A 22,175-nucleotide genomic window follows, 5' to 3' on the forward strand; every position below is an offset into this window, starting at 1 on the left:
TCAGCTCCTCATTTTCCCCCTCCCTCCCCGCTACCCCCTCTCTCATGAACCCTTGATAATTTATAAATTATTATTTTGTCATATCTTGCCCTGTCAGATGTCTCCCTTCACCCACTTTTCTGCTGTCCATCCACCAGGGAGGAGGCACATGTAGATCCTTGTAATCGGTTCCCCCTTTCTTGTTGAGGTTCAGACCTGACTCCCCTCTTCAAGACTATCTGACGTAGCCTAATAGTCCTCTTAGGAGCCCTGGTGGCACCGTGGTTATGTCCTCCATTGTTAGCCAAAACTCCATAGGACTGAGATGTAGCCATCTGCTCTGTACAGGTTTACAGCCTTGGACGCCACATGGGGCAGCCCTGCCCTCTCCTACACGGCCACTATGAGTTGGGATTGATTGGATAGCCTTGGGTTTAACACCCCTTCAGAAAATTCCCCAATGGACTAATTTTCAGTTTGCTTTCTATCATTTAGAACTAAAAATGTTCTGATTAGCATGTGACTGGGGGAAAAGGGAAAGTGGCAAAGAATACATGCGAAATTTCAACTCAATTACTATCCATATGATCTGGGGTTTGTGTTTGGAGATGAGTGTCAGTTTTTACTCCCAAATGGTATCTGCTATAAACAGGTCATGTAAGGCAGCTCCGAGAATTGAGTGGGTGTTCAAAACAAGACATTGGTTTAGTCTTACCCAACAAAGAACAAAATGTTGAACTTCACCTGTGCCAGGCACTGATTGGATCTATGACCTTATTTAATGTCACTTAAGACACCTTCACTGTTTGTACCAGCTGATCTTGGTCAGAGGAGGGCACACTGAACCCAGGTTATATCACAGAAGTCCCCCCCCCCCCAACCCACCCGCTGCTTACCGAGCAAACGTGAAGCTGGGTGTACTTTGGGCAAATCTTACAAGGACTTTAAGGCTGCAAGCAACATAGGTGAAACAAGAATGACCATGAGAACCCTTTAATGTTTGAAACAAATGCATTTCTAATAACTAGTTTCTTGATTACACTTCCATCTACAATGGTTCTATATTAATCAACAGCTTACAGTTAGTAAACACAGTATTTCACAGCACATTTCCAAACAATTAGCATTAAAAAAAAGAAAAAAGGACTGGTTACCACCACGATGTATTGACCATTAATTGAAAAGCTTTCATCTTTAAGCAGCAGGTAGTTAACTTTTCCGACAGGTACATGTGGAGCTGCCAGCAACACAACAGCAATATTAGAGCATACTTTCTTTGTTGAAAATGCCCAGGGGTATAAAATGAGACGAAATAAAGAGGCTGATTCCATAAAGCAAAAATGGTTAGCAATCTTATTCTTTTATAGACAGACCTTGTGGTATACTTACACAATATCTCACAAGTTAAACAGTACCTTTTATAGATGGGTTTAATTTTCATATAATCAACTGGATAAAAGTTCCTGTTAATGCAACATTTGTTGTAGTGATCCTAGGAACACACAAGTCAAAATAACAAATTAGGATTCCCACAGTAACTGTAACTCTGCCACGCAACATACATAATGGAAAAAAATGCTATCAACATATACCATAGTAGAATATACCCAGTAAGCAGAAACAAGCTGAGTTATGCTTGTTGTGGGAACCATCATTTTCAACTAGCTGGGGACACATAAAAATTGAGACCATACATGCATACATTATTTTTTGCACTAAATTCTATTTTTCCTTGATCCAATTTAATTAGCGTTTCATCCAAAGTAGACTTCTCTTTTACGAACTGTAAACAATTCTCGTTTGACATTTTGAAATCACGTCATTTGGTTTCTTTTGTTCAGCCAGACTGCCAGACTTGTAGATGGCATCATTATGCCTGCCCCCCCCCCGCCCAAATGCCAGGACAAGTTTGCCGGGACCCATTTATCTGCATTCCTGTTCTCTCTGAAGGACACCCGGGGAGCAAAGAGAATACCGCAGAGAATACGTATCACATTGGAGAGCTTAGAAAGGTAAAACCAGTGAAGCCCAAAGAGGAGCACCGTCACTATTAACTTTCCCCCCCCCGGAATCTTGCTCAGCAGAAAGGAGAACAATAACGCCACACGCATTTGCAACTTCCAAAGTGTCTAGTCACAACACTGTCTCCTCTCTAGACCACACCGAGCTAGCAAACACGCCCCTCTGTTGTTCAGCTTTTGTGGCGCAAGTGGAATTTTTAAAAATATGCTTTTATGTTATCATTTACAAGGTGGACCATTTAATTCTAGTTAAAATCTTTCCTTCTAAACATACTCGCGTATCACATAAAGAGAATCTACATACTGCTGAAGGCAAAATAAACTTTATGTAAAAAGATTACTGTTACAAGCTAAGCTTTTAACATATTTTTAGTTTTTTCACTACTATATTCTGAAAATTTGATAATGAAAGAGAGAGAAATAACTGCCCTCTGAAACTCTGCCTGGGCAAAATTGATCCTGTATAACATATGTAATATTACATTCCCACTTCAGTTTTAATAAGAAGAACACCTTCTACAACCTCTGAGGAGGAATTCTTTTACTTTCCAGAAGTCTTTGCCAGCAGGACAGGTTTCTTTATATCCAAACGAAATGACTTTGGCTCAGGAACAACCACAGGTCCTTTACCACTCTAAGAATTTCTGCCCTACCATGATGTTCATAACTTTGTATATTTGGAGGGTGATATGGTAAACCTTTTTATCTCTTAGCAGTATAGTGATCAGACTATACTAATGTAAAGTTTCTTTTTTCTCCTTTTTCTGTGCACAAAATGATCACTCTATATAATCACAATATTTCCTTCTTCATTTAAAGAACACACCAATATAAACATTAATCAAAACAAAGGCAAAAAGCTCACAAAAGCCCGAATATTCTTTGCTTTAACTTAGGAGGTAGCATAGTCAATCTTCTACTTGGGAAAGTATGACCATTTAATATTTATTTTGAAAGGTAATATATTTAGTGAGAAAAGAAACACAAATCCTAATAAATATTAATTTGGGAGGCTTTCTTGTAGAAAAGAAGAGGTCAGCTCAATGACACTAATACTTATAAAGAAGATATTTGCATTCAGCAATAGTTAACATATAAGTTTCTGAATAAAACATATAAAAGGACCCCTTAGGACATCAATACTGAACTTTCCATTTCGTGCCCCCTCACATGCAAAGTTTTAAAAAGAAAGAACGGTATCCAGTGGTGATCACAAAGCACAATCGCAATACTATTTCCAGCTCTCCCAAAGATGCAGAGATGACTGGTGAAAGGAGTGTACTGCCCTAGGTAATTCATCAGTCAACCACAAAAGCAAGGCCACAAAGACAAGATCTCCATCAAAGTCATCCAGGCTATAGGGTTGTGGTCAGGCAGTCTAGATCAAGCTAATCAGAAGGGTTACCTTAAATAGAATGAAACAAAGACCCCTTTTGCTTGTCTGTGTCAAACTAGAAACTGAAGAGGTGAATACTCGTAGAACATTATGTTTAAAAATGAAAAACAATGGAGGCTGCTTTCGCGGAGCAGTCACTGTATCAGTTCCCAAATGCCTTACATTTCCCAGATAAACCGACAGCAGACAGGTGCCGGAAGCTGTCAGCACCCCAGCTAAAAGAAATCTTAGTTATCATTAGGAACGCACACTTCCACGAGTGACTGGCAGTAAGACAGCACGCCTTTTAAAGAGCGAACAAAGGGAGAGTATCAGGAACAAGTGCTTAACTGCAGAAGAGCTCTTAATGAATCACTGTGCGCTGGCACAGCGCACACTACGAAACTGCTCGAGGAAACTACGATTCTCCTACAAAATGGAAAAGAATATTTCAAAATGTCATATTCTGTGTTCCATTGTGAGAAATATCTATAAAGAGAACATACATAAAATACTAACAGAAGTTGCCTTTACTAGTGAGAATTTAACGTCTTCACATATTTTTTCTTCTCCAGAGAAAAGTGGATAAACAAGGGGTAAATCAATATATTCTAGTGTCTTTAAGCCCTGTACAAAGAAAAGAAAATTGATACATATTCAGTGCCATTAAGAAATAAAATTACAATTTGACTTTTCTTTAAGTTACAAAATCAATACTTCACTCAAGTTTACAATTTCCTTATACCTTTTTAGTCAATTCACACAAGGCAATTTATAAAAACACACAATGACAAAGATTTTAGAACAAAGACAGCAGTCTTTTGTGTCATCTTCTTCATAAATCAAGTCTAGAAAATGAACTTCATATGCTTCATTCCATATGTTTTGAAGAAAATCATGATAATAAGCGCCCACAATCCCAGAATAAAACCACCGGGAGGATGCCAATCTTTCAGTTTGGGTTTCTGCAAAACAAAGAGTGACGTGTTAAATTTAACAAGTAAATTATTCAACAATGCATAAAGCAAATATTGATGAAGTATAGCTATTTCACTAAGTTTTAAGGGGGGAGTAGAGTTGCTATGACAGTTTTTAGAATTAATCATTTAGATGTTTACCTGGTTTGCCTACTCAAAATCATTTGACTATATGGAACATAACAAATTATAGATAACATTTTGAAGTAATGAAATTCTAGAACATTTTGTTGTACTCACAAGGAGCCTACACATTGCCCTTCAAACAGAGCAAGGGTATACGATACGGTTTCAACTCAAGAAAGTGTTGTGCCCTTTCTTTATGCTTATTCAGTCTGGTCCTGAGAAAGTAAGCTAAGAAGGTGGACTCTCTGAGATCGACTCATTAACAAGTTATGATATGCAGATTATACATAGTGAAGAGGATTTGAAGCACTTACTGATAAAAATCAGAGTAGAGCCTTCACTGTGGATTATACATCAATATAGAGAAAACAGAAATCCTCACAATAGAACCAATAAACAACATCACGGTAAATGGGGCACAGATTGAAGTTTTTAAGGATTTCATTTTACTTGGATCCACAACCAACTCCTCATAGAAGCAGCAGTGAAGATATCAAAGGACATAGGAAAGGGAAAATCTGCAAAGACCTCATTAAAAATGTTACTTTGAGGAGTAGATACTTAACCCAAGTCAAGGTATTTCCAATGGCCTCAAATGCATGGGAACGTTGGGCAGTGAAATAAGGAAAACCAAAGAGGAATTAACACCTTTGGATTATGCGGTTGGAGAATAATACTGAATATATCATGGATTGCCAGAAGAAGGAGAAATGTGTCATGGAAGAAGTACAGACAGAATGCGCCTTAGAAATGAGGATGGTGAGACTTTGTTGCAATAAATGGCATGCGGTCCATATCGGACCTCCTCTCCTCTGATTTCCCTCTGCTGCAAGGCAGGGGTCAGACATGCCCCACACTCCCTCTTTCTTCACCTACTCTGACACTAACCATTCCTCTCATTCCTAATCCATGTCTATGCTGGGCCACATGGAACCCACAGAAACCACAGACAATACTCACAATGACAGGGTTTATTAGGGAAATAGGAGGGGTGTGTTCGTCTGGGTTGACTAGAGAAACAAATTCATAGACACTCATATGCATATAAGAAAGAGCTTTATATAAAGTATAATTTTATATTAAGAAAACATCTCAGCCCAATCCAGATCAAGTCCATAAGTCCAATACCAGCCTATATGTCCAATACCAGTCTGTAAATTCCTTTTCAGACTCTGACAACACATGCAATGACGCCAAATATAGGACGATCACAAGCCAGTGGGTAGAAAATCTTGTAGGTCCAGTGGTGGTGGAAGCATCTCAGTGATGGTGTGGGTCACCATGTGGGTCCTCTAGCTCCAGGGCTCTGGCTTCAACAGCATAGCTCCATGTGGCTTGTTAGCAGAAATGTCAAGCAGAGAATGAGAATGGGTCTGGCATCCAGCTAGCTATTTATCTCCATAGCACCTCCAAATGAGGTCACCAAGCTGCAATCTAACAGGCTAAGCTTCACCCCTTCACTATTAATAGTCTCAAGTTGACACTAGATTAGGTAACTACCACAAGAGGGTAACAAAAAAATCTGGATGTGATGTGAGGGGGATAGCGCATTTAGAGTTCATTCCACCAGGTCAGAGTGTTAATAGAGCTTTCTATTTAGAGGTTGTGAAAAGATTACATAACAGTGTGTTACAAAAAAAGTCTGATTTGTAGCGGGAGATGGGGAACTGGTTTTGCTCCTGTAACTTTGGCAAAAACAGCACACCTCTCTTGCCTCACACATCTTACTTACCTGACCTCACTCTGTGCGCCTTCTTTTTGGTTCCGCAAGAGAAGAAGGACATGAAAGGACAATATTTGAAAAAGAAGTAAAGAAAAAAACAAGGGAGGTCCTGTCAGCCATCCAAACAGAAGAGTTTGAAAAATGTTTCCAAGAATGGAATGGAGAGTACTTTGAAGGTGATAGTTTGTTTTGTAAAAAAAAAAAATAAATAAATAAATAAATACATAGCTTTGAAAACAAACAAACAAACAAAAGGTTGGTTTGGGTCCCTCCCCCAGTCCCCATGTAAATGTTACCACAAGTCAAGATCAGCCAACATAAGGCTATAGTCATTGGTTTCCACAGTCAGCAGCCAAATCTCAGTTCTTAGTTTCTCAGCCAAGTGATATTCAAGTCTCTAACTCTTAGTTATCCAGCCCCAGGGTACCCTGACCTTTGCCTCAGTAGGCCAACAAGCCAGCCTGCTTGTCACTCTGTCCCACAGTTCCATCATCTCAGGACAGCTGAGGAGACGGTACATCATAGTCTTGATGCTGCTCCTCTGAGTCTCACAGTGTGTGATGCAGCTGGTCTTGGTGTCCTCCTGGAGACAAGAGATCTGGAAAGTGCTCTCTCAAATTCCTCAGGGCTTCTTTCCAGCTGCTTCAAAGATGGTTCATCCTTTGAGTCAGGGGAGTTGTAATGAAAACTGACCAATATTTTCTCTCTCTTTTTAAAAAATATTTTCTCTTAATGTTACACATGCCTTACTTGAATAGCCCCACCGAGTCAGTTGGTGGGATTTACAGAGTCTTGGATAGAAGAACCCTATTAAGGAATTTCACTCCACCACATTTGTCTCTTGTCATCAGAAGCTACCAGACCTTGGAGAAAGGCATATTTGGTAGAGGGTCAGTGAAAAAGAGTAAGACCCTCCATGAGATGGACTGATAGAGGGGATTTAACAATAGGCTCAAACATATGCATGATTATGAGGATCGTGCAGCACAAGCCAAGTGTTTTTTCTGTTGCCTTTAGGAACACTATGAGGTATGCGACAGGGTTATATCTTCTCACAATTCAATCTGTATGTGAGCAAATCGTAGAGAAGCTGGGTTATATGAAGAAGAATATGGCGTCAGGATTGGAGAAAGACTTAATAAGAACTGGCAATATGCAGATGACACCACCTCACTTGCTGAAAGTGAGGAGTAGTTGAAGCCCTTGCTGATGCCGATCAGGATTTCAAGGTTCAGTATAGATTACAATTCAAGTAAGAAGACCAAAATCTTCACAACTGAATCAATACGTAACATGATAAATGGAGAAAAGTTTGAAGTTGTCAAGGATTTTTTCTTGCTTGGATTCACAATCAAAGCTTCTGCAAACAGCAGTGGAGAGATCAAAGACATATTGCATTCGGTAAAGCTGCTGCACAAGGACCTCTTTAGAGTGTATTGAAAAGGAAAGACGATACTTTGAGGACTAAGGAGCACCTGGCCCAAGCCAGGGCCTCATATGCATCAATGGCCTCATGCATGCGAGCGTTGGACACTGAATAAGAACAACCAAAGAAGAATTGATGAATTTGAATTATGGTGCTGGAGAAGAATACTGAAAGTACCCGTGACCACTAAAAGGACAAATCATTCTGTCATTTTGTCCTTTAATGATCTCTAGCCACACCTGAAGAGGTATAGCCAGAGTGGTCCTTAGAGGCAAAGATGGCAAGGCTTAATCTTACATACTTTGGACAAGAGAGATCAGTCACTGGACAACGACATCAAGTTTGGTGGAGTTGAGGGGCAGCAAAAAGGAGAATGGCTCTCCAGGACATTGATTGACACAGTGGCTACAACAAAGGAATCAAGCACAGGAACAATCATGAAGATGGACCAGGATTGGGAGGTGTTTCCTTCTGTTGTGTATACGGTTGCTGTAACTTGGACCCAATTTGATGGCACGTGACAACAACTTGGGCCAGAATCAAGTCGATTTCACCTAAAAAACATTTAGTCATATTAAGTATATTGGTATAGCACCAAATAAAGACTTCAAATAGTGTCTCTTACAAAGGTGTGTTTCTATTTACATTTTGTTTTCTCAAGGAGACCTTCCCTGATCATTCTATTTAACCATCTGTGCGGATCCAAGCTATTCAGTAGCTTAACTGTCTTTTACAACCTAAGATTACACAGGAAGGGAATTCTCATGTAAGGAAAAATTAAATTTAAAAAGATGATGGAATTTCCCCCACAAACTTTTTTGAAGTCTACTCAAATGCATGTTGATTAGTTTTATCCGTCTTGCACAATGTAGTCCCAGGAGGGCCTTTCTTATTTTGTTCACTGCTATATTGCTGGCACTTAACCTGATACTGGTGCCAGGTACTTAAGAAATACATATTTGATTGAGAAATCAGTGGAATAACAAATGCTAACTCACACCTTTCATTCACATGCTCAACAAATACTTGTTTTAAGCATGGTGCCTTTCCCCGTGTTTCTCCCTTGAGATAGAATATTCCATGTCCCTTTCTACCTATTCAAAAGTGACATAACTCAAATGCCTAATCCTCCAGATCTCCCTAGATGAAATTGTCTCTTCTTTGAATTGTTATAGTATTTGATATATGTTTAGATCCTAACAACTATTATAACTATCACTATCATTTCTCTCTCTGAAAATGCCCTAGGGGAAAAGTCTGCCTATATCCATTTAATATATCTTTCTCCATTCCTCCCATGTTTCCCTGGTGAGAAGAGACATACTAGTTCCTCCCATATTATTGCATTTTGGCAGCTATATTATGGCCTTGATATGAGGTTTATGACCATGATATCTTTATGAATTCTGCTTAACTCTACCTAGAGGTCATGCTTGTAAAGATAATTACGGTGATTTGAAAGTAAAATTTTATAAAAGAACAGAGTCACAAGAAATATAATCTGGCTTGTACTTTAGTCATCATATAAACTAAGTCCAAAAAAGGCCCACAAACCTTTTGAGAGGTCTCCACATCTAATACATTTTTTTCCTACAAAGTCAGGGCCATTTAGTACTCTTTCTCTTAAGTAATGATGGTCTTAAGCATATGTCTATAATTTTGGAAATTAAAAAGAAATAAAAATTTTACATCAGGTTGTGTTATGATATGGCATGGTTCAAATAGCATGGAATTTATAGTCAGAGGATTTGGTTGGATTCAAGCATTGGTTTTAATACATTTTTCATAAGCCTATGTTACCTAAATAAGTCACTTCTCTATTGTGGATTTTTGTACAATGGATATACTAACCAAAATCTCATAGGAATTAATGAATGCACATTTACTAAGATGATGTAGCTTTCTTTTTGAGATTCAGTCTAAAGCCACTCATTCCTATCCAGAAAATAATGGTGCGAAACTCAAAGTACTTCGTAGATAACTTTCATTTTTGTGTGAAAAAGAAAGACATCATTCATTTTGTGTGAAAAAGAAAAACATCATTCAATTAAGCAGAGATAAGCAGGACAATATTAAAAAGTAACATAATTGCCTAAAGTATAAATGTTTAGGGATTGAGTTAGCCAAGTAATGGAAATTGAGAACTTCTATAATTTTCACATATGCTATGGGTTTACATATATAATTTATGGGCAAATGGCCGAATGCATTGTAAAATTACAAAATCCTACATAAATGTAGAATATCCTTATATTTCATTAAAAACTATATCCGTAGACAATAATAAGGTGCAAATACAAAATGTTTTCTATAAATATGCATTTGCCAGTCTTGAGGGAGCAATATTTTCAAAAAGTTACCATTGTTAGCCAAACTATTAACATTTGCACAACTTTTCATCAATTCAAAATTCACTTGTACTACTATGGGAAGAGAAATCTACCTGAATATTTCAATTTAGATCACAAATGTTAGAATACTAGGAACTGCCAATAAAATGTTTATCATGAACTTATATAACAATACTGTTTACAGTAGTAACATCTCATTACTCCCCTTTCTACGCTCACATTCTTCTCTACCTTCCCCAATCCCCTGCCCTCCAAAATATTAACTCTAGGTTTTCTCAGGTTACTTCCCACTCAAAAGAACACACTGCTTTTGGTCATACGTGTGAAGATATAAAATACCTTGCCTTTTATTATTTTGCACATTAAGTTCAATGTTTCTCAAACTATTTCAAATGGTCTTCTGGAAGCCACAGTGCTCTTTGTGTAAAATTATTAAGAATATTTATTTTAGTACAAAATATAGAATGATTAACATTACACATACTTATATTAAAGACCAGGAACACTAACGGTACAGTGTAAATGCTTGGCATTCCAAAGGTCAGCCACTGACATCTGTCAGCGACTCCACAGGAGGAAGTTGAGGTCTTCTGTCCTCATAAAGATTAAAGCTTTGGAAACTGTATGGACCACTTCCACTCCATCTTATGGAGTTGCTATGAGTCTGAATGGACTCAATGGCAGTGAGTTTTTCTATGATCAATAAGTGATATCAACTTCATAAAGATGAGTCACAAGTGAACCAGATAGAACTAAATACTATTCAGGTTCTGCCTTATCTATTTTCTACAAAACAAAAAAGTACTTCATGCCAGAGTTTAACAAGATCCTTAAACATTTTTCCCCACAAACTAGGAAAGAATAATCATTATTCCTGTTTCTAGGAACCTATTTTACAAAACTGAGAAAAGATGCTGATTTTACCCAACAATTAGAAGTCTGTCATTTATATGATATTTGAAAACTCACACACTTACACAAACATATACACCACAGCCTGAAACTGTTGTTAGCTACATCAAGTCGATCCTGACTCAGAAGAATAAAACCCAAAAAGAGTTCTACGAAAATGCTCCTATACAACAGAAAAGTGGGTGAAGGGAGACGTCGAACAGGGAAGATATGAGAAAATAATAATTTATAAAGTATCAAGGATTAATGAGGGAGGGGTGAACGGGGAGGGAGGGAGGGGAAAAATGAGGACCTGATGCCAGGGGCTTAAGTGGAGAGCAAATGTTTTGAAAATGATGTGCTTTACATAATTGATGGGTGTATGGATTGTGTTAAGAGTTGTATGAACCCCTAATGAAACGACTAAAAAAAGGAAAATGCTCCTATATATAAAGAAACATCATCCTGAAAAAAAAACAAGGAACACACCTCTGAATCAAATTTAGTTGAAAAATAAAAAATTTTGGTATGATTTTATTTGGCATGAACTCAAAGGGGGGGGAAAGGAAAAAATAGCATAAAAGATAATAATATTAAATAAGAAGACAACAGGCTAAAAGTATAGAGAGAAGTGATATTAGTTTATAGTGCTAAACATGAATTCTGTATTGAGAAGGATGATACTGTCACAAGAATATCTTTAAGTCATTCATTCATCCATTGTGGTAGAATGATGGTAAATGTGGCCCAAAGTAGTATTCTTTCTTGTGTCTTTTTTTTTTTTTTTGCAGTGGGGCTTTATAGAATCTCTCATCAGGAGATAGATTCCCTATTCTCACATGAAAAAAATCTGGCTTTGTGACTTCTGCCAACAAAATGCAGCATAAGTAACTATATCCTTGTTTTGCTGGATTCTTCTCTTGCTCACTGCCTATGAACTGTCAGTGTGTCATACTACGGTGGATTGGAGCCACAATCAATGCTCATAGTAGCAGCAGTCAAGAGATCAAACCACACATTGGATTGGGTAAATCTGCTCTACTAGAACTCTTTAAAGGAAGTTACTTTGGGGATTTGGCCTGACCTAAGAGATGGTATTTTTAATTACCTCATATGTATATGAGAGTTGGACAATAAATATGGATGACCTATGAAGAAACAATGCATTTGAATTGTGGGGCTGGCGAAGAACATTGGAAGGACCATAGACTGTCAAAATAACAAACATATTTGTCTTGGAAGACACATCACCAGAATGCTCCCTGAGGCAAGGATGGTAAGACATCATCTCATGTGCGTTGGACATGTTGTCAGGACAGACCAGCCCCTCAAGTAGGATATCATGCTTGGTAAAAACAGAAGTCCCTTAACAAGATGGATTGACATCATAACTTCAACAATGGACTCAAACATAAGAACAATTGTGAGGATGGTACAGGGCCAGGCAGCAATTTGTACACAGGATCTCTGTGTGGGAATCGACTCAACGGCACCTAGCAACAACAGACTATCTTCAGAGGTAAACCTCACGTAGGTTACTTGTCCCTCCCTCAATTCAAGGGAGCTACAGTGCTTCTTACTTCTATCTTTCCCTTACAGTCTTGGAAAGAGACATTGTAGGGGAAGTAGGATTTTTACTCTCCTCTGTAGTGAAATGTATATTTTTAACAATCCATATATATTTTAACAATAATATTTAGGTAGAGGGAGAAAGTATGCATCAAATGTATATTAAATGATTCTACCTAGAGATATCTTTATATAGTTACCATTTCCAATTAGATATATCAGGTTTATATCGTATGGTATTTGATTTTTCATTTTAAGAACAAGTAACAAATAGCGTGACAGCAACATGAAATAATAAAGTGTGTTTTAGGTATGTATTTAATGATTTTGCTGCTGTATAACCGTATTGCTATTTTTAAAACAACTACAGGTAACATTTTAGACATTCTACAATGATTTCACTTACAATCCAAAGACAGATTGCTGTAATTACTGCATTTTGTAGTACAGCTGCATTTGAAGTAAGTTCTTATCAAAGCATATCTTGTAATTTCATTTGTGTTCATATTAGACCTCCTCATAAAATGACTGATTTTATGTAGTTAAGGCACTCTACTGACTGCTATTAAATACACTCCATTCTCTCTCTTTTTTCAAACCTTTCACAATAACAGTTATAATACAAAGGTGAAAAGCACACATAAAACACCATAATGTGGCTGAGCAAACACTTAAATGCTTAAGGGCTACCTATTATTGAAATGCCTAATATCTCAAATTAAAAAGACAGGCAGCTAAGCAACCCTGTACTGCCAATTATGAACAGTACCCAGGCTTCCCCTTTATGTTGCTAGGGGAATGTTATAGCCAAATTCAAAATAGTTAACAGTATATAAATCTAAGTATTAAAATTATATTAAAAGAGGAAACTGGAAAATTTCAGAACTGTCCATGTTTACTGAGAAATGAAAAGCTTTCATTTTAATTCTTAAAATAGAATGTGTATTCATTCAGTTAAGGTTATTTTAAGAGAAAAAGTTACAAACTATGCCTACTAAGGTTATTATAGCTATAACTAATTTACATAACAGCTGTTCAACTGTTTAATATGTTTATTAAACACAAACTAAAAACTTAGCAAACTTAGTTTTTGAGTATTTCCAGTCTATCTGAATGTTCAGTATAAAACATAATTTGCACTCTCCAAATTATATTAACATTTAAAACAGTGTGGTGGAAGAATCCGAAGAAAATTCCCAAGAATACATTCTCTTTGGCCTACATGTCCTGTATGATTCTTTTCACATAGCAGAGTGTATACTGACATGTCATTATAACTGGATATCATCCCTTTGGTTAGGGAGCAGTATATGGCAAAAGTAAAGGGATTCTGCAGATGTATTTAAGGTCCCTAATCAGCTGACTAAAGATTATTCTGGTGTGACATAATTAGGAGATGCCTTTAAAAAATGTCTAGACATCAGAGACAATGGATCTTTGAAATATTAGAGGCAACAGAAATGTTGTCCTGTTGGTCTTAACTGCCATGTTGTAGAGAGAACCATGTGGCTGGGAAATGAAAGTAGCCTCTAGGATTGATTTTCAGTCATGTATCCACAAAGAATGAAATTCTGCCAATAATCAATACGTTTGGAAGAGGATTCCAAGCCTCAAGTATGGATACAGCTTTAGCTTCCACTTTAGATTAAACCTTGTAAAAGAAGAGGACCAAGATAAGTCATGTCCAGATTCCTGACCCATAGAAGCTGTAATTTGATAAATGGCTGTTGTTTTCAGTTGCTAAGTTTGTAGCAATTAGCTACACATCAATAGAAAACTAATTCACAAACAAAATTGTCAAATTTGGATGAATAAGCAACACATTAACAGGAAATTAAATTACTTATTACAACTGACACCTGTTTCTTGGGTGGCATAACCAATTAAGATATTAACTTATGTTTAAAAAAAGGAAGTGAGAAGAGGATGAAAACATCTACCCGAATTTTGTATACCTTTCCATACATATTTATCCTCCAAGACTCAGCTCAAATGTCATTTCTGCAGTGAAAACTGTATACATAAGAACTCATTTATTCTTTGGGCCCACATGCTATTTGGTTTATATGTAAGTGGGATTTGATTACATTTTAATCTCTTTGTTATATCAAGTTCTTAATCTAATCAAGGTCTCATAAATCTTGAATACAAGAAGAACATGTATATATTACTTTCTTCTTGAAAATAACAGACCAATTATTAGATACTAAAATTAGTTTATGCTCTTGGCTTTATGACTTGAGAAAAAAAAATAACTACACTAATCAAATAACAAAATCTATCCTCCAAATTCAAAGTGTGCTGTTGTACACTAAAAGTATTCCTTTGAAATGTGTAAAAAGAGGACTTCCGGCTAGATGGCAACCAAGTAAACATAGCAGAGGGACTCTGCAGAAATCAGAGCAGGAGAAGCATCATAAAGATAAGTAAGCACAGATCCACTAGATTTTGAGGAGCTGGGGGTTTTTGGCTTACCACAGTAGAGGCCAGCTAGGGTTTGACCTTAGCCCTGCCACTGTCTTGGCCAAAGCCAGGATCATTTGGAGCCGGCCCAAGGGCTTTATCTCAACACAGCCACAGCTTGCTGCCTCCTTGGGGTGGGGATTAAACCCCTACAGCCCCACAGTTAGGGATCAGGGCTCAGCTATATTGTTACTTTTGTTTCCTCTCTTTCCTCTGAACCCCCACAATCTCACTGGCCTCATTTCCCCCCCATATTCTCTTTCCTTTTCTCTCACATCACTGCCAGCCTCCAGGCCACTCCCCTTAGTCTAGGGAATTTGTGCCTGCCCTCCACCCAGCTGGGAGAGCTCCACCTTACTCCAGGGGAAATTCTGACCGCCCATCCTCTGCAGCACTTAACACGTGGCGAGGAAAATCCCACACATCTCTTCCAGGAGAAATCCTGCCTGCATGGCTGGGGGAGCTCCTACCCATCCTCTGTGGTCTCACATGACTGAGGAAACTTCCTTCAGCCTGCTGTAGTGCCTCAGATGGCATAAGGCAGCTTGGCCAACACTCACTAATGCTCCAGGCTGCAGCGGGAACCTCTGCAGGGATCAACCTAACCAGGAAAATTCCGTCCATCATTCTCAGTGCTCTCCACCAAAGCAGGCACACCCACTACTCTTCTGAGGCATTCCCGTTGCAGCAGGCACCTCCGCACACCCTCAGTGGTGCCCCAAGTTGCCGTGGGCCACACCCAACACGGCTTCTTGTGAGATCACCCAGTGCAGTACCATTCCTCGCTAGTTCTCAACAACCCAACCATTGTCCCCGAGACGACCATCCAACTTGCCCTCCAAATAACAGAATACTTGGAAAGTGAAGTCACAGGAGGATAAAATGGTAGGCCAATTCCATAGTGAAATTAGCTGCAGGCAGTTCAAAGAAGCATGCTCTTTGACTCTCTGGATAATGGCACCTGGCTCTTCTAAAACACTGCAGCGCAAACAGCAATCAGCCCCAATGACCTCAGTGAGAAGAAAAGAAAAAAACCAGAAGAAACAAAATACAGTGTCAGAAGATGTCCTGAACCTAATGATGTGCAAAGAATAAGCAGACATTGATCTGCTACAAAAAGAAAATTTCAGAATGCTGATTGGAGTTCTACAGGATATGAGGGAAGCAATATAGAAAAAAGATGAAATGATAGAAGAGATAAAGACCATACACCAAAGGGAAATATAAAACCTTAGGGTTGAGATAACAAGAACCAGTAGCCTCATGGACTTTGCCAACAGACTGGAGGAGGCAGAGAATCACACCAGTGAGCTATAGGACAGCCAAGGAGACTTTAACAAACGTGAACAGAAATCTAATAAGATCATCAGAGAAGCTGAAGAAAACCTAAGAGCTATGTCTGATGCTATGAAGACAATCTTCAGAATAATTGGATTACTCAAGGAGGACACAACAAAGAAGTTATCTGCAAAAACAGTGAGAGAATTCTTGGAAGAAAAATTCCCCAGGTAGTGAATGAAAACCAATCAACCATTCAGGAGGCAGAAAAAAACACCAGCTAGACTGAATCCCAAAAAGAGATTACCAAGGTACATAATAGTTAAACTATACCAACTTTGAGGAAAAGGAGAAAACCATGAACAGCTAGGGAAAACCAAGGAATCACAAATAAATGTCCGCAAATAAGAAGATACTCAGAATAAGCGAATACTATTAAGAAGAGAGCATAGAGTAACAAATTCCAAAAATTGAAGGAAAATAATGCAAACCAAGAATACTCAGAGCCAAATTATCTATCAAGACAAAGAAAAACTCAACTAATGTATTAAAAGAAATACAGCCTTACAAAACATCATTGCTGACCCAATATGGGCAGAAGAACAGCACTCACTGAGCACAAATAAGAGACCGTGACATAGAAAAACCCCACAAAGAGGGCAAGAAAGAGAAAACAAGCTTCCAATATAGCACTGCCTTAAGGGTGGAACGAAGTCAAGAATGTAACACACACACTCACACATATGCACCACACTGATAAGGGATGTAGGAAAACACCCAACACAAGAAGGAATCACAAAGTCCACAGATGGATATAATAATCCTAAATATATCAATGGACTGAACTCAGGCATTAAAAGACTGGGGCTAGAAGACTGATTTAGAAAACACAAATCATCAATGTGCTGCCTACAAGAAACACACCTAAAGACTACAGGCAAAAATAGGCTGAGAATCAAAGGCTGGAGGAAAATATACCAAGCAAACAGGCAATTAAAAGAAAAGCAGGGGTTGCAATCCTAATTTTGGATAAAATTGACCTCAAAGTGCAAACCATAAAAGATGAGAGACATTATAAAATGCTCAAGGAAAGGTAAACAAAGAGCCACTAAACATTTTAAACATATATTCCCTGAACAAGAGTCCCGCTGAATACATCAACCAAATGCTCCAAAAGATGAAAAAAGAAATCACAGGCTCAAAAATTATAGTGGGTGACTTCAATATTGCACCCTGAGAAAGAAAGATCACAGGGAAAGAAACACAAGGCGGTTAGAGAACTAAACACTACAATTAGACAATTTGACCTGATAGATATTTACAGAGCTCTTCACCCAAATACAAAAAAGTTCACATGTTTTTCAAGCCCACGTGGCACATATTGACAGAGCCCATGCTGGGACATAAGGCGAATCTACATAAATTTAAGCACATTGATATCATACAGACTTCTCTCTCTGACCACTGTGCAATAAGGTAGAAATCAACAAAAGGAATATGAAGAAAACAAGGGCAAACAATTGAAGGATGAATAACTACTGCAAAAGCAGTGGCACTTGCCCAGATCAGACATGAAATTAGGAAATTAATAGAAACCAATGAGAATGAGAACACGATGTACCAAAATTTATGGGACACAGCAAGGGCAGTGTCAGAGGAAGTTTCATAGCAATACAAGCACAGATGTAAAAGGAAGAGAGGCTTATAATTGATATGCTGGCACAAAATTTACAGCGATTAGAGCGGAGTCAACAGAAAAATCCTATAATAACAAAAGAAAAGAAATAATAAAAATCAGGGCTGAGATCCAGGAGAAGGAAAATAAGAAAACTATGGAAAAAAATAATGCTGCTAAAAGTGGATTCTTTGAAAAGATAAACAGAATTGACAGACTGCTGGAAAACCTAATCAAAGAAAGGAAGGAACAAATTTCAATAGCAAGGGATGAAACAGGGGACATTAGAATAGACTAATTAAATCAAAAGGATAATTACACAGTACTAAAGAGGACTGTACTCCAATAAATTCAACAACTTGGAAGATATGTACAAATTCTTGGAAAAACATTCCCTTCATAGACTAACCCCAGTGGACATCAAGAATCTCAACAGACCCATAGCAATTGAAGAAATAGACAAGGTTCTCAAGGGATTACCAATCCCAAATCCCCTAGACCAGATGGCTTCACAGAAGAATTCAAACACGCATTCAGGGAAGAACTGACACCAACCCTACATAAACTCTTCCAGAACACATAAAAATGACAGATATTCAGACCAATGGAGAAGAAGTGAAAACCCAGAAATAAAATCAGCATTCAGACAACGGATCTTTGATAAGGGCCCCAAAAAATATCAAATGAGAAGCAGATGCCCTCAACAAGTAGTGCTTGAAAAAATAGAGATCTACCTAAAGAAAAATGAAGCAAGACCCTTAACTTACTCCAGGCACAAGAATAAACTCAAGGTGGATCACAGAACTCAAGGTAAAACCTCAAACCATTGGGGCTATCAATGAGGGAATTGGGACCAACCTGAGAACTTTGGCGAAGGGAGTACATAGGCTATCAGAAATAGGGAAGGACACAAATACAGGTGAGCCACAAATTGACAAGTAGGATATGCTTGAAGATATAACATCTGTGTACATCGAAAGAATTCACCAAGAGAGTAAGAAGGGAGCCCACGGATGGAAAACATCTTTAGCAATGGCATATTAGACAAAGGTCTTATTACTAAAATCTGCAATACTCTGCTAACTTCCAAAAAGAAAAAAACTAATTGCTCACTAAGAAGGTAGGCAAAGGACCTGAACGGAAGCTTCACAAGGGCAGATATTTGAATGGCCAATAAACATGAGAACTTGTTCCCGATCATTAGCCATAAGAGAAATGCAAATTAAAACAACAATGATATCACCTAACACCATCAAAGATAGTCTAATTCAAAATATCAGAAATCAACAAGTGTTGGAAGGCTTGTGGTGAGATAGGAACTCTCATTCACTGCTGGTGGACCTGTAGGTATATAGAGTCACTATGGAAATTGATATGACGATATCTAACACAGATGGAAATTGAGCTATCATACGACCCAGCGATCCTCCTATTGGGCATATACACAGAAGAGGCAAGAAACAACTCACAGTCAGATATCTATGCTCCAATGTTCATCACAGCACAGTTCACAACTGCAAGGAGTTGGAAACAAGCCAAATTTCCATCAACAGACTAATGGATTAAAAATGTGTGGCACATACACACAATGCAATACTATGTAGCTCTAAAAAGCAGTCATGAACACATGAATCATGTCGCTGCATGGGAAGAACTGGAGGAAATTATGCTAAGCGAAGTAAGCGAAGCACAAAAGGGCAAGTACAACATGATTCTGCTGAGGGAAGCTTAAAAAGGGGAAAGGTTACTGTATACAAACATTCCTGGGGTGAGGTCCAGGTAGTATGGAAGGGGCCAGACAAAATCCAGGGAAACATATGGTAGCCAACTAAAATAGAGGGGGTAGGGGAAATTTTTAAAAAAAGACATTAGTAGCAGGGGAACAAGGGGAGGGTATTATTTATATCTCCACAGAGAAAGAGGGCCCAGACTTCAACCAGGTCCTCAACAACGTGAATGCAACATACTGGCATGAAACAAGTAATCAATAGAGAAGTCTGAGGGCCTGGCCCCAATCTCAACTACGTGGACAGCCCCCCTGCCCGCAGAAGGATTCACTTCAAAGGACAGCACTAAAGCTGCAGCTCAGAAAGAGGGGCATGTCTGATCAGAGCACACAGGAGCAAAAGGGAGAGGAAGAAAGAGTGGAACACATCCTGGGCTACCATGCCCTGAGGACGATATTCCTGCTCAGAGTAGCCAAAGTACAAAGAGTAGCATAGGGCCAGTCCCACTACAAGACACGGCATCCCTCACTGACCCATAGTGCTACGGGGACAACACTGGAGACACAGTGCAGGAACTGCACACGATCTGACCCCACCACATAAGTCAAGACACTAAGGGTGTGTAACAGACTAACAAGGGAAATAGAGCAATCAGGTCCCCCAGGGAACACCAAAAATAGACTTTGGGATCAGGGTGTGAACCTCATCAGACTCGATGGGAAAATACTCCTAAAGGTCAACAAAGAGAACTTGACCTATTTATAGGCTTTTCTTTTTTTGGGGTTGTTGTTTTATTTTATTTTTTTGCTTTGCGCTGCTCATATATTTTTGTGCATATTGTTATCTCTGCAGGTCTACCTAGATAAGATCGGCGAGCTAAATAATCTGGAGCAGGAAACAATGGGACCGAGAGTTCCAGGGGACATGGGGGAGGGGGAGGCAGGGGAAAGGAAGTGGTGTTTACAATCCCAGGGACAAGGGAACAACAAATGATCCAAAATTGATGGTGAGGAGGGTGTAGGGAGGCCTGGTATGGTTTGATCAAAGGCAATGTAACCAAAATGAAGGCTGAACATGATAGTGGGACAAGAGAAAAGTAAAAGGAAATAGAGAAAAGAACTAGGAGGCAAAAGGCATTTACAAAGGCTTAAATATAGGCATATACATATGTAAATATATTTATATATCATGATGGGGAAATCCATGTGCATATATTTTTAGGTTTAGTATTAAGGGAGCAAGTGGACATTGGGCCTCTACTCAAGTACACCCCCAATGTACGAACACTTTGTTCTATTAAACTGGCATCCCATCATTCTCATGTTCCTGACATGATCACTGAAGACAAATCAGGTGCATAAGCAAATGTGGTGAAGAAAGCTGATGGTGCCTGGCTATCAAAAGATACAGCATCTGGAGTCTTAAAGACTTGAAGATAAACAAGTGGCCATCTAGCTGAGAAGCAACAAAAGCCCACATGGAAGAAGCACACCAGCCTGTGTGATCACGAGGTGTCGGCAGGATCAGGTATCAGGCATCAAAGAACAAAAAATCATATCATTATGAATGAGGGGGAGAGCAGAGTGGAGAGCCAAAACCCATCTGTAGGCAACTGGACATCCCCTTACAGAAGGGTCACAGGAAGGACGAACCAGTCAGGGTGCATGCAGCATAGCACCGATGAAACACACAACTTTCCTCTAGTTCTTTAATGCTTCCCCCATCCCTCTCACTATCATGACCCCAATCTGCCTTACAAATCCGGCTAGATCAGAGGATATACACTGGTACAGATAAGAGCTGGAAACACAGGGAATCCACGACACATAAACCCCTCAGATCCAATAATAAGGATAGAGATACCAGGAGGGGAAGGGGAAGGTGGGGTAGAAAGGGGGAACTGATCACCATGAGCTACATATAACCCCCTCCCTGGAGGACAGACAACAGAAAATTAGGTGAGACATCAGACAGTGTAAGACATGATAAAATAATAATAATTTATAAATTATCAAGGGATCTTGAGGGAGGGGAAAATAAGCAGCTGATACCAAAGGCTCAAGTAGAAAGAAAATATTTTCAGAATGATGATGGCAACAAATGTACAAATGTGCTTGACACAATGGATAGATGTATGGATTGTGATAAGAGTTGTACGAGCATCCAATAAAATGATTTTTTAAATGTATAAAACAATTTGAAGTTTGAAATAAATAAATCTTATTTTTTAGTTCTTAACTAAAAGAAATAAGTCATTATTTCCTCAAATAATGAATAAAAGTTAATTTGTCTTAAGCATTTATCTGTGTCTACTAAAAGGTAATCAGAGTTCTGTCTCTGCCTATGATTAAATGCTATAGGAACTGTCTGTCCATTCTGAACAACTAGAAAACAAGAGAAGATATGAAACAATGGTTTACAGATTTTGAACAATTTATAGCACAATATTCTTATTCCTGAAAAAAAACCAGCAAACAAATTAAATTACTCTTTACTTTTCAAAGCTTATTGCTTGGATGCAGTTTTCAAGTTCCAATACAAGGAGGAAGCCCAAATGTGGGTTAGCAATCTTTATAAATTAAGAAACACAGTTT

General features: G+C 38.5%; 1 protein-coding gene across 1 annotated transcript in view; it reads right to left on the reverse strand.

Annotated features, from left to right (window-relative positions):
* Positions 1–956: 956 nt before the first annotated feature.
* The window catches only part of PIGK (phosphatidylinositol glycan anchor biosynthesis class K), a 141,302-nt gene continuing 120,083 nt past the window's right edge, over positions 957–22,175 (reverse strand). Inside the window, exon 11 of the mRNA XM_075557369.1 lies at positions 957–4,340. Coding sequence (XP_075413484.1) covers positions 4,224–4,340 — 117 coding nt within the window. The 3' untranslated portion in view covers positions 957–4,223. The remainder of the gene's footprint in view (positions 4,341–22,175) is intronic.

The sequence above is a fragment of the Tenrec ecaudatus genome, chromosome 1 (assembly GCF_050624435.1).
Source record: "Tenrec ecaudatus isolate mTenEca1 chromosome 1, mTenEca1.hap1, whole genome shotgun sequence".
Taxonomy (NCBI): domain Eukaryota; kingdom Metazoa; phylum Chordata; class Mammalia; order Afrosoricida; family Tenrecidae; genus Tenrec; species Tenrec ecaudatus.